The sequence below is a fragment of the Colossoma macropomum genome, unplaced genomic scaffold (assembly GCF_904425465.1).
Source record: "Colossoma macropomum unplaced genomic scaffold, Colossoma_macropomum, whole genome shotgun sequence".
Classification (NCBI taxonomy): domain Eukaryota; kingdom Metazoa; phylum Chordata; class Actinopteri; order Characiformes; family Serrasalmidae; genus Colossoma; species Colossoma macropomum.
In genome coordinates, this window is record NW_023494791.1 from 19,127,777 (window position 1) to 19,141,130 (window position 13,354).

The 13,354-nt window shown below is 38.8% G+C and overlaps 1 protein-coding gene across 2 annotated transcripts in view; it reads left to right on the plus strand.

Moving 5' to 3' along the window:
* The window catches only part of smap1 (small ArfGAP 1), a 103,609-nt gene that overhangs the window by 28,714 nt on the left and 61,541 nt on the right, over positions 1 to 13,354 (plus strand). For both annotated transcript variants that reach the window (XM_036574274.1, XM_036574275.1), the window contains exons 2-4: positions 361 to 494; positions 2,506 to 2,591; positions 6,898 to 6,973. In XM_036574274.1, the coding sequence (XP_036430167.1) occupies positions 361 to 494; positions 2,506 to 2,591; positions 6,898 to 6,973 (296 nt within the window). The remainder of the gene's footprint in view (positions 1 to 360; positions 495 to 2,505; positions 2,592 to 6,897; positions 6,974 to 13,354) is intronic.

Sequence of the window (13,354 nt, forward strand, 5' to 3'; positions counted from 1 at the left end):
GAGTTCTTTATAAAAAGTGTTCACTCTGTGCTTTTCTTTAATTTATATGAAGCTCAGTTCTAAAACTGACTAGACATGCTTTTAGTAATCATCATCATTCATGAACATTTGGTTAAAGCTCACTGCCCTTTTGGTTCATTGAGAATGTGAGAAATCTAGACTACAATATGCAGTAGCTTTGTGCAGAACTGAATGACTGATTCTGATGGTTTTAACTGTATATGTTCTTGTCATTGCACCAAACAAAGCACATGACATGGTGGAAGGAAAGTTGATATGTAGACTTTAACAGTGGAGGGAAAGATCAGAAATGGATAATAACAGAACTGAGATTAAAAAGTAGTCTTTCTCTTTCTGCAGGACCCCGATGGGCCTCCTGGAACCTTGGTGTCTTCATCTGTATCAGGTGTGCTGGAATTCACCGGAACCTAGGAGTGCACATATCCCGCGTCAAATCAGTGAACCTGGACCAATGGACCCCCGAGCAAATTCAGGTACTGTTCTTTTTTTTGTTTGTTTTCTTTTGTTTGTTTTTTTTTGTTTGTTTTTTTTAAGAATAAATGTGCCAGGTTTTCAGAGAGTCGTCTATGAACGTGAATGTAAACCCTTAGCATTCGGAAACACCTTGCTGCATCCTGGTCTGTGGTGGGCCTCCACAGCAGTCTCCTCATTTTCTCTGTCTGACTCAGGTTCAGTCATATTGTGCCATTACTGCTTGAAATAAAAGTCATATTGAGACCATAGAAAGCCGCAGTAGATCACATGTACCTTGAAATTTACACAGAGAAGGACAGTCAGTCTTTTAGATAAACTAACTGCTAATGGCCTGTTACTTCCGCTAATGTTACTCGTCGAGTCTTTTTTTTCTCCTCATATCTTTCAGCTCAAAAACAGCAAGTTTGTGAAGAGCTAGTAAATTGATTCCAAGCATGTAGAGTGTAAACATTAACATGAACATGTTTATATGCGTTCTAAAGCACCGCTCTGCTACCTGGCACTGTATGGTCTCACAGTGCTGTGATCTACTGTAGCCATTTTACTGTACACAGCATTGCAATGATGACAACACCCCTGAACGTGTTCTTCTCAGCCAATGAGTCTTCTCAGTTTAATATAGAATCAGTGCCCAGAAAACAAGACGTTCTTCACAGATGAGAAAATTTAGGTGAACACACTCTATAAAATCTCAATTAAAGCATCCCCCCCAAGTCATCAAAGAAGTCTTTCAAAGAACACAACAAAGTATATTAAACTGAGAAAAAAAGAGTACTATAGGTTTCCTTTAAAAGCATCAGCATGTCATTATTGTAGCTGTTAAGAAACACTGCTAGAGTGAGTGATTCAAATGTTGCTCTGGCATTTTTTGCTTTAAATTGCTTAGAATTTGGAATTTACATAAGAAAAAAATGAGCGTTCAAAATGAATCCTTAGATCAGTCCACAAAGTAGCTGGCCTTTTTTTCCCAATGAATAATCCTGCTTTCCAGGTTTTGATAAGCAACAGGAGCGAACAGCTGGTTTAAACCAGTGTCTAACTCACACACTTATCCAGTGAGATCCACTTCAATAAGCCAGTAGGTCCAGCTGAAGTTTTCTTAGTGTCAGTGCTAGGTGTTTTGTCAGGACAGGGTTTAAGACAATGATGCAAATCTGTAATTTCTTTACTAATGTCTTCCGTAGATACATTTTTTTGCCTTTTATTCATTCACTCAAATTACATTTTTTGTTGGTTTTCTAAGTACAAATGTGTTAACACATGCTCTACATAGAACAAACTTAAATATGACATTTTCTGCAACTTTTAGTGCACAATTTCTGTTTATTTACGTTTATAAATTTAAAAGTTTAACATACTCAAAAAAGTGAAATATATAATGTGCTGTAACTAATGCATAGACTACATCTGGGATGTTAAATTCATCAAATAAATAGTATTTATGCATTAAAATGTTTAGAAGTGTGTTCTCTGTAGAGGACATTGACTCATTTTCACTTAGAAAATGAACATGTAATTTGGCAGGGGTGCACAAACCTTCGCATATGACTGTAAATGAGTAAAATGATTTTGAGCAAAATAAACCTGCAGAATTTTCTTTACCTGCCAGAAGGTCATGACACAAGATTTGAAGGTTCATGCCTGGAGCAGCTTTATCCAAAAGTGAATAGTGATTTCTGTTGCTGTGGTTGTTCTAATGGTAGTGCTAAAAGCAGCTTGTGGATAGATTTATTCTCCTTTTGTAGTACTGAGAAGCATAAAGAGGGCATTTTCTCTCTGAATGCTAACTGACGCTTTAATGGGTGGTTAATTCTTAATGGGTAATTACTTGACAGTTTTTTTGTTTTTTTTTTCCCTCCTTGCTCATCCTTCGATCAAAACTCATGGTAATTTGTTTCTGACAGAACCGACTGTGTAAGTGCATGTGTCTTATGTGGGTTAGCATGAGACCCTTTTAGCTGTCAATCTTGTTTCCATCTCTCCTCTCATCTCTCTTCTCTGTCTCTTCAGAGTGTGCAGAGCATGGGCAACACTAAGGCCCGACAGCTGTATGAAGCCCATCTCCCAGACAACTTCAGACGGCCACAGACTGACCAGTATCCTTTATTGCTTGTATTTTTGTGTATGTGTGTGGGGGTGTGTTTGTGTTCTGCGTTGCTTGTGCTGCGTTCTTTTATATCCTGGTATGTTGTATAAAGGCTAGTTGAGATGTGTTGTAAGATTTAATGGTGTAGGGCCTATTCAGTGCTCCCAGCAGGGCCTGCTAGCCCTAGCCTGAAAAAGTGGTCCTGTGAATAAGCCTGCTACCCACAGATGGGCTAAGGAAATAGAATTGGCTGGACAGAACTTTCTTTAGATAGCACTGACCCTGTTGGGTGTTGGAGCTTATGTTTTCTCTCATCTGATTTCTGTCTCTGGACCGATTTCTGGAGGGAAATAAATTATGAGGTTGTTACAGTGTTGACTAAGTGTTGCTACTGATGTGCATTACTCAGATGTTTATTATTACTTTACAAGTGTGACACTCTGATTGCTCTTGATTATGATGGGGATCTCAGTGTGTGATTAAACCTTGAAGGCTTGGGATTTACAGACTTTTACTGGTGTGTCGTAAATGTATTCTCTTACTTGATATGTGACATAGCATTATTCATTTGACACTTGCGTGGTAGAGAAGGGTTTGGAGGGAGTTTGCATTAAGTTGAAGGAGAGCACTATTCCTTTTTGGGGACTGACAGGCAGATGGAGGCACAGAGAGAGAGAAGGTACAGAAGGGAATTAATTTGAAAATGTTTCTGTATAATAATGCTAATAAATAGATATGCTTGTTGAACTTTACCGATGCAGAGACCAGATCAATTCAATCATGATTTCCTCCCACCTGTCACACGCTGTTTGAATCTGTGTAGCTGTAAATATTTAGCTCACTACGTTGATTAGAATCAATCAATTCCAGTCATGCTGGCAGTCTTGCCGGCAGAGTTCCTTATGAGACTCCACCCTCTGCCCTGATCTCTTTCTTCTTTACTATGTAAAGGAGAGCGCCTCAGTGCCCTTAGGCAAGCTAGAGCCTGTAGTGCCTCTCGCGACTCCACACCCCTCACTTAGATGCAGTGCTCAGATAGAAGTGCTTTATTCAGGATTTTACATCTAATTCAGGATGACTCGCAGCTGTCCTGGCCGACCCTCTCACCTTGGTTAGTGTTTGAACAGGACTCACCTGCCTGCTGTGAACGGGGATGACTCACAAACATGGCTGGAATAGCAACGCCCCTCCCCACTTTGTTTGTCTCTTTTTGTCTTTCTCAAGCCATACATCTCCTCCTCCAGCTTGTCACACACTACTGGCCTAATTGGCAGTGTGTGGTGGTCTGGCTAATTCCATATTCTCCTCTTTGGGGCCTTTGCACACTCTAATTGAATTTCCTTGGCAAGCGCCCCTCTTATCTGCGCTCTTGTGTTTGGTGTAGGTGTGGAAATGGCTTCATTTGTATGCTGACCGATGCAGTACAATATTCTTAACTGTCAAAATGGATTAATCCGGATAGCGAAGGTGAGCTTCCTCAAGAAACCTTTGATGGAATTTGCTTTATCAGAGGTGTAGTTTTTCCAGACAGAAATGCATATCCGGTGTGTCTTTGAGTCTCTCTCTCTCTCTCTCTCTCTTTCTCTCTCTCTCTCTCTCTCTCTCTCTCTCTCTCTCTCTCTCTCTCTCTCTCTCTCTCTCTCTCTCTCTCTCTCTCTCTGCGCCTCTGTCACGCTCTGTGCCTCTGCTCCCCATCTCCTGCTTTTAATGATCCCATTAATGGAAGGATTGGCCACGTTAATGTGAGCGTTGCGAGGAAGAGCAAAGAGAAGAAATTTGGTGAAAAGCAATCTTTCAGCGGCTAAAAAATGAATTTGCTCGCACTGTGTATGTCAGTGTCACTCTAATTTGGCACACTCTTCAGCTTTCTCTCTTTGGTTCTAACTCTGTTATTCTCTCATTCATATCTCACTGTTTTTTTCCTTTGCTTTGTTTGCTCTCTCCTCTCTACCCTCTTTCTTTCTTTAATAGTGTTCTTTAAATTCATGTCTTGCTGGTTTCTCTCACTCGTCCTCTCATTCGTTATGCAGTGCTCTCTTTTTGTGCAATTCTTGGCCTTTGACTCTTCATTTAAATTGCAGCATAAATAAAGATGTGCTTGCTGAAGAATGCAGAAGGCTCTAATGAACACCACTCAAACAGTCTGTCTTTTTCTTTCTTGGTCTCTCTCTCTCGCTCTCGCTCGATATCTTTTACCCAGTGTTAGTGTGACATCTAATGTTCATTAACGAATAAAATAAAATGCAAATAAATAAATAAACAAACTAGAAAACTGCTTACCTTGTATAAGATTTGTTGTTTACTTTGTGTCTACTTGAGCTTCCAAATCAGTGGCATATTTGTATTGTGTTTTGATTTATTCTAGTTACGGCTGAAGTTTAGCTCTTGTCCTGAGCCTAAGAGGAGTTGATGGGTGTTAGTGAATTTTCTCTACAGTTTTTTGTGTTGCTGGACTATGATGATACAGTATAAGGAGGGGACATTTACGGCGTTTGGAACTTTATCACCAGGACTGTGTTTCTGTTGACCTTTGCTTGTTGGATGTTTCTCCTCTTAGCCAAATTCTTGATATGTAAGTGACACACGGTCATAAAGGCAAATGTATTCACTTACAGATTTGAATATGTTCAGCCATTTTAATTTTACATGAAAATATAATGACATAGAAGACTCTGAATGCTTTTTCACTCAGTTCATTCACTACAAGACTGACATTGCCTGGAGAACTGATTTTTAATAAGTGTAGTTGCAGTGAGGGGCTTGATACTATTTCATGACTTTGTGTTTCCTCTCTCTCTCTCTCTCTCTCTCTCTCTCTCTCTCTGCCTCTCTGCAGTGTAGAGGGTAAGCGTCTTTTGTCTTCTCCCTCCAGCACCTAGTGTAATAATTTTCTGCCTGTCTTTCTCAGGAATGTTTAGTGTGTTAGATTTTCCCTGTTGTACGCCCCCCTTCTGCCCAAGGTCTTTCCACTTTCACCCATTCACCTGTTCCCACACACCTCTCTTCACCTCATTGGTGCTTGGACAGAAGACTCAACAGCTACACACACTCTCACACACACAAGAAACAAGATCTATGACGAATTACTTTTTTTAATGAATGGCCATTTCAGCACAAGTCAAGCAGCAGTTGAAAACCAGAGAAATTGCCTAACATTGTTGACTTGTCCATGTGCTCTTTCCATGCTTCCTGTTTAATGCAGACTTGTATGATATGGAATGTGACGTGTGTGCTTACAAAAACAGACTATATGGAATTATTTATTTATTTGTGTTTTCTGTTTTGTGAAAATGTTTCATTTGATATTTGGACGGAAGCATGGCTTGGGATCAGACGTCCACTTCTTTGCCGTCTTCAATCAGATGTGCAGTTGTGCTCTGATGAAAGATTGTTGAATGTGTGAATCCAACAATGCCTTAGTTTTGGCTGCGTGTGTGTGTGTGTGTGTGTGTGTGTGTGTGTGTGTGTGTTTGGGTAACCTGCCTGACTGATTTGTGTGTTTGCTTGTATGATCTGTCTGTGTGCATAAGCTCTGTGTGGCTGATGCACTGGTGTAGGAGGGTGAGTGAGGGATCAGAGAGCTGGAGTCATCTGTGCCTCTATACTACTTTCATCTTTCTCTCTGTATCCCTCTTTCTCTCAAAGTATCTCTCACTATCAGCAATTATTTTTGTCCATTCTCTCTTTCCTAACTTTACCTCTTTTCCCCCCTCTGTTTTTTTTTTCCTTCTTTCTTTCTTGTCTTTCTTCAGGGCCAGTAGCAGGTATAGTGCAAGGATAAAATTCTGGGCTTTGGTGCAGCTAATGATGAGAATAGAGAACAAAGCCTCGCAGAGAGGACAGGCCAGACCTGCAGGGGTTTACACACTAACAAGTGCAAGGTGCCAATTAAAGCTTGCTAGCCACAGCAAGAATACCGTCCGAAAACCAAAGTGGGGTTTCAAACTGAGTTTTTGATCAGCTTTGAAACACGGGGGGCTTTGAACTGAGTGCTAACTTTTTTTGCTATTGTTTTGAGAGTGAGTGAGTGAGCGAGCTGTGATTGGATGATGGTGTGATAACTGACTGCTTCGGCAGGCCAGCCATGTCTCTGAAAATATACTTCAGCAGTCTGGCTTTCTGTCATAGTCTTCAACTCAAAATAATGATGAAACTTTTATGTGCACCGTGTGTGTGTGTGTGTGTGTGTGTGTGTGTGTGTGTGTGTGTGTGTGTGTGTGTGTGTGTGTGCGCGTGCCTGTGCACACACTGTGTGTCTTTGAGTGCGTTTCAGGTCAGGTTTTTCTCCAAAGTCATCTTCCTTAACCGCTACTCAGAGCTGTGGAGTTCTTCATCAGGGACAAGTACGAGAAGAAGAAGTACTATGACAAAAATGCAGTCAATGACTCTGTTGTAAGTACTAAACATTCATTTATGGATTATATGTTTTAAAAGCTGCAGAATTTCTTTGTCAGTGAAGTGTTTTAAGCTGACAGAAATACAACATTTTAATACATAATGCACAGAGTTCCTTTAGACCCTCATGAAGTTGTGTGCATGTGTTTGTGGTTTGGGTTTCTGGTGATGTAGTACATTTTTATTTTCTGTTCTGGCATGTCGATTGAAGCCTTATGGAGAGGAATTGTAAGATTTGTTGATGTCGGGCCTATTCATCTCTCCCAGTTAGACCTGGTTCCCATTTGCCTAATAACTTTGCTGGTTTAATGTCCACTCTCAGACAAGGGTGTCAGTGAGATGTCTGGTAAACGTAAAAACAGAAGTAACTAACGTGTGCCCAGTTTACAGTTCAGTGATCCCTCAACCACACATCATACATCTGGAGGGCTGCAGCTGTTGCTCTCGTTGAGCTGCATGTAAGGTCACTGAGGTGACAGGCAGGAAGATGGACAGGGTTTATACCAAGGGGCCTGGCTTGTACTCGCAGAATTTATTAAAGAAACTAGCTCTGAACGTCCAAACAGAGGTGGGCTCCAATAGATATTTGTTCATTTGAGTATTTCTAATACAATACTTGTATTGTCTCCACCTTTTTATGCATTGGATATTAGGAAATGTAAGTATTTCTTTTTTTTTTTTGATGTTTGTTCTTTATTTGTTTTATCTTCAGGAAGACAAACAGACGGTAAATAAATAAATAAAAGTCAATAAATAAATAAAATCAGGTGGCAGTTACGGCATCTTTGAGACGTCCATCATAAAATAGAATATGTAAATGTGTAAAACTATTTTTTTTACAAAATAGAATTTTTATCAAATGTGTCAATTAAAAATAAACTATATAAAAAATGAATAGACATTTAAAGTAAGGTTAATTATAAAATGTAAATATAGTTAACATTATATATTATTATATGTATATATTGATTGATTATGTAAGTACACAGTTGGAAACACCAATGAGTATTCAAAGCTTGTAAAACATGAAAAAACAACTGAAAGTAACAAAAAAGTGGAATACTACTTGCTGGGATTACAGTTTCAGTACAAAGCCTAGATACAATAGACAGTCTGTTAATTTACAGTAAAAAGTTGTAATTTACAAGGAGCTAATGGCTGTGTGTATGCCCAAGTCAAAATTTCCATAGATATAAGCATTTCTAAAGCACTTTTATGGTGGTTCTGTCACATCCTAAGACTGTTGACATCATTTTCAAAGTACGTTTTCCCTTTGGTGGATTTATTTCTTTTGGCACATAGTGGATGCTTATTAGCAGATGTGTTGTCATTTTATTCACAGTCAAGTGCCCTTGAAACTCACTGATTTGGCATGCAGAGAGTAGAAAACTGTGAGCAGGTTGGCTCCATGTGCATTCACTCAATGGTTCTTATACCCTTGGCCTGCTACACTTGGCTTAGCTACACAACGTGGCAGGAACAAACATTGGCTGCCCTAAAGTGTTAAGGAGTAAAGGAGCTGAACAGAGTGGAAGTGATTGTGTTTCTATATGTGTTTGTGTGTGTTCGTCTTTGGGACTGAAGTGCTGCCTACAGTCAGGCTGTGATTCCAGGTCTGCCTTGTCTGCCTACGCTGCCAGCGCCTTTTATATGCAAATCAATTATTTAAAACAACTCGTTATCAGTTTAAGGCATTTTACACTGTTGTGGATGGGGGAGGTGTGAGAGAGGGAGAACTGGATAGAACAGAGCGTGAGTTGTGAAGGAGCTGCATCTGTCAGAAACAGATGATAATTCATGCTAAACAGCTGTGTGTGTTCTCTCATTTGAAACGTTCAAATGTTTGGAACAATCAAGTAATATTTTGAATGTTTATTACAGATTTTCATTATCATCTTGTTCACAGGTCTTAAAGATATTCATTACTTGTCATGAATCTGTTATTTATTGACTTGATAATTAACCTCTCCTCCAACAAAAGCAGCAGTAGTAGTAGTAGTAGTAGTAATAATAATAATAATAATAATAATAATATTAAATATAGCCGCAAGCGGCAATGAGCGGGTCCAAGCACACATAAGCCCAAGAAGCTCTCATGCACTTTGAGCCAAACAGGCCCAATCAGGCCTAATGCAGTTTGGGCCGTCAAGGCAGAGAGGCTGAAAAGAAGTCTGAGTTAATCAAAAGGTCTTCATTTGTCATGAACAATGCAGGGGGCTTTAAACCTAATATATGTTTACATTTCAATTTACTGATCTACAAAGGTTTGAAGAAATACATGATTAATGGTACCCCCTATTAGCCAATCAGGATTGAAGTTTGCAAACCACATCAGAGTCTCAATTTATAGATACCTGCACAATTTTGAGATGATCAGACCAATGATTGATGAGCTATAGCAATTAAAGCTAGCAATGCTATGGCCGCAATGATTAAGTCCAGGAGGGAGACCACAATGAGCAAAAAATGGAAAATGTGCTGGATAATTATTTACCTACAGAGGCTACAGAGTATTTCTAGACCAGTTTTGAGAAGGTAGCTTAAAATTCCACAGACTAGTTCGAAAAGTGCTATTTTCAAACAGTTAACGATTAAAAAAAACTATGCACTTTTTAATAGACTTATAATGACAAAAGTTTTTGGAACACTGTACTGCATGAGGTCGTCTAAGGTATTTGACCAAAAATGAAAATCTGTACAAGATATACTTGATTTTCATTAATAGCTCCCCCCAGTGGTCATATGTTTTGAAACTTCACAGGATGTTAGAAGATGGTGAGATAGAGATGGTAAGCCTGTCAAATGTCTGCTGAAAGCTTATTGGCCGATAGCGGCCATAAATTTAAATATTTCAGAGTGCCCTGAAAGATTCACTTATAGTCTTATAATAGATGGTACTTGCAAAGTTTCAACTCGATTGCATGTACGGAAGCTGAGAAACAGCTACATTCACATGTCCCCTAATGACCTACGCACACAAAAAATAATAAGCATCCTCAGAGTCTCATTAGGAATAAGTCTGTCAAGTTTCAAATTTTTTGAGTGAAGGATTCTCGAGTTACAGATTTTTAAATTAAATAAGAATTATTTTGATTTTTCCAGAAGGATTAATTTGCATATGGCCGCCATATTGTTTACAAAATTAAAAATCTGCTGGATAATTACTGATGTTCAGGCTATGCTGAATTTTTTGACACCAAAAACATGAGGATCGGATGAAAACTGTAGTACTAGTTCACAAAAGTAGTTTTTGCATATTATGCAAATTAGCTCAAAATCTAAGTGGGCGGAGCTTAAGGGGCCAAAATTACAAAGTTGTTTTGTTGGAACCAAGGAATCAGGAAAAAAAATGTGCCTTGTCTGTCAAAAATCTGGGGAAGGAGTTAAAGGGCCAATAGCCAATGGCGTAATAGCGCCACCTTTAGGCCGATTGGGCTCATGTCGTGTGCCTAAGTAGCGGGAGGAACTACTACCTATTGACCAAGTTTCATGTCTCTAGGACTTACGGTTTGGTCTGAGTGATTTTGTTTTATTGGAGAAAAAGAATAATAATAAGAAAAACTCTAACAAAAAATACATAAATAAATAAATAATTATAATAATTAAAAGAAATGTTGGTAAAATAATGAATCAATTTAAAATAAAATAACAACAATAAAAGTGGCCAAGCCTTGGTAGTGGGATCTGAGTTGAATCCCTCATTCTGGTCAGACTTCAGAAATAGTCAAGGTCATAATGAGAGGTGCATTAACACCTTTTTTAATTTTTTATTTATTCATTTTTTTAATTTCATAGATAGTACATAGATATTAATAATATATAGCAATTAAGTACTAACAATGATGCTTTTTACTGTTATAAATACTTACCTCTTTACACATTTACGTAGATTTCCTTTTCCTCTTTGAAAAAACAAGCTGCTTGACTCCTCATGTTTAGTATGTTTGGCTGTTCGTCATAAATGTTACACATTCATGTGTACGTAGCTCGAGTATCTAAACCTGGATTAACAGAGTAAGGTAGTTAACCGCCATTCCGTTTGTTAGTTTTGCGAAGCTGAAACTAAGTCAGAAATCCTGTCCGTGTTGAATTTCAGAGAGACCTCTGTAGCTCAGCTTTACGGGCTAAGTGAACACAGGAAACATCAATACTTTTTATTAGCCAAAGTTGCAACATAAATAACAACAAAATAACTTTATTTGCAGATCAAACTGGCATTCTTATTTCAACAAAAACTTAGTTGCCTGCTTAAAGTGTGTGTAAAGCATAAATAAATGTGTTCTGAATTTGTCACACCCCTGAAAAATGTAATTAACCACCCAGCCAAATTTGAATGATTTTAAAAAAAGTCACTAAGTGGAAAAAATAAAATGGAGAAAAAATAAGCAGTATTCCCTGCTCTAAAACGCTTGGGGTGTGTCCACTGAAGGTGCTGAAATCACACCTAATCATGGGAAAGGTGCAGCCTCTCTTCAGCTTTATATTCGCCAGAATGTAATTGCTGCACTATTTAGGGTGTTATAGGAAGATTCAAACAAGAAGCTGGCGAGTAGGAAGCAGTTTCGTGCTAATATTAGTATATCCATCAGCTGACTAGGTTGGGCAGCAAAGCCTTGAGATGAAGTCACTAGCAGCGCTTCAGCTGAAACAAATACACACAATTCGCTCCGTCTTGCAGCTTTATTGGACCTGTACAACAGTAACTCCACAATTCAGTACTACGTAGTTTATAGTATTTTCACATGCTTTCAGCAGTTTCTTTTTAACATGTATAAAGTCCTTAGAAATAAACTTCTGATTTGACTTTACACAGACTTTAAAAAAAATCAAATAAAGTGTAAATTTGAAAGTTAAGCATTATTCTAGGAAATTTTGGTACAGATGTAGTAGTAACATTCAAATACAGCACTACTGCACTTACCTGTTTCACATGATTCATGTTATTCATATCAAAACTGCAGTGCAGTTTGGCCAAAATAAAAATAATACATTTGACAATTACTGATTGCATAATTGGAGCAAAAATGGTCTGATTCCAGTCTTGACTGATGCCAATCTTGACCAATTCTGATTGTGTACTCGCTGCCCAAAATGGTTTGGTTTGTTAGCTGTTGGCACTGTTTGCCCCGGAGGCTCTCCACTGACTCTCGCCATCATGTCACAGTGCTGATGTGATTAGGGCCTGAACACCAAGCATGAAATGGAGCCTCGTGAGAGGAAGCCTCTGTCCTTTGGACTGGAATAACAAAAGCAAAGCCTGGTGTGGTGCACGCCTGCGTCTGCACGAGATAGAGAGCAGCCATGCAGCGCTGCCAGGTGCTACTGCATTTCTCTTCCAGCCCCCCACCCACCCATTACTCTCTCTCTCTCTCTCTCACCTTCATTCAACCCCTCTCCAACCATCAGCGTGAATAGAGTTGTGTGTGCGGTGCAATAGGGAATAAATGTTGTCTAAATGGTGTCTTATATTAAAAGCCTTATCATAAGTCACTGCAGTGATGTCATGTTCTCTCCCTGCTGGTCTGCTGCCATTTGAATGATTGTGTGTGAAGCATGTAGCAAAGCACAGCCTCGGAAAATAAATGTCCCAGGATATTAACAGTCAGACCTCACTTCCTTGTTTTGTTTTGATGTTTTCAAAACATTTTTCCTCTGCTTTTGTGTTTTATGCCATTTTTTTCAGTTGGTGTTAAATTGATGAAAAGTGATTCTTATAACCAGACTAAAAACTGCACAGAAATTTTATGTGTCTGTGTGTGTGTGTGCACACAAATTTTAGTGTGAGATCTGAGCACAAGCAAGCCATCAAACACACAACATTGTCACACCGTTGTTTACTTTCTTACAACGTTGCTGCAACGTTGTCATAAGGTGGTGCTTCTGTCCTCTGATCAAGGTTGTCACAACCTCGTTATTCAGCACCGTTGTCAGACGATAGTCAACTACTTGTTGGCAACACAGCAAAATTCCGTGGAGTTTCATGCAAACATAATGGAACTTTTGCAGATTCTAGGAGGTTGTGACAACGTACGGACAATGTCACCACTACGTTGTCACAATGTTGTCAGATAACGTTGTCACAACTTTCTGAGGAATTACATTTCAACGCTGTGACAACATTGTGGGCACCAAAACAATAGGTTCTCACAATGTTGTCATAACATAACTGTGTTTGCTGGAAACTACAACATAAATGTGACCTTCTACGTGCATTGTGATTCTGCATTTATTTATTATTTGCAGTATATTTACAGTATGTTTACATGTCACGATCCTCAAAGACTTTTTTACAATACACAATACATATTGCAATATTTTGAGAGTCGGGTTCCTTCAGTTGTGCCACATTTAAAAACTACTGTCAAAAATGATGAATAT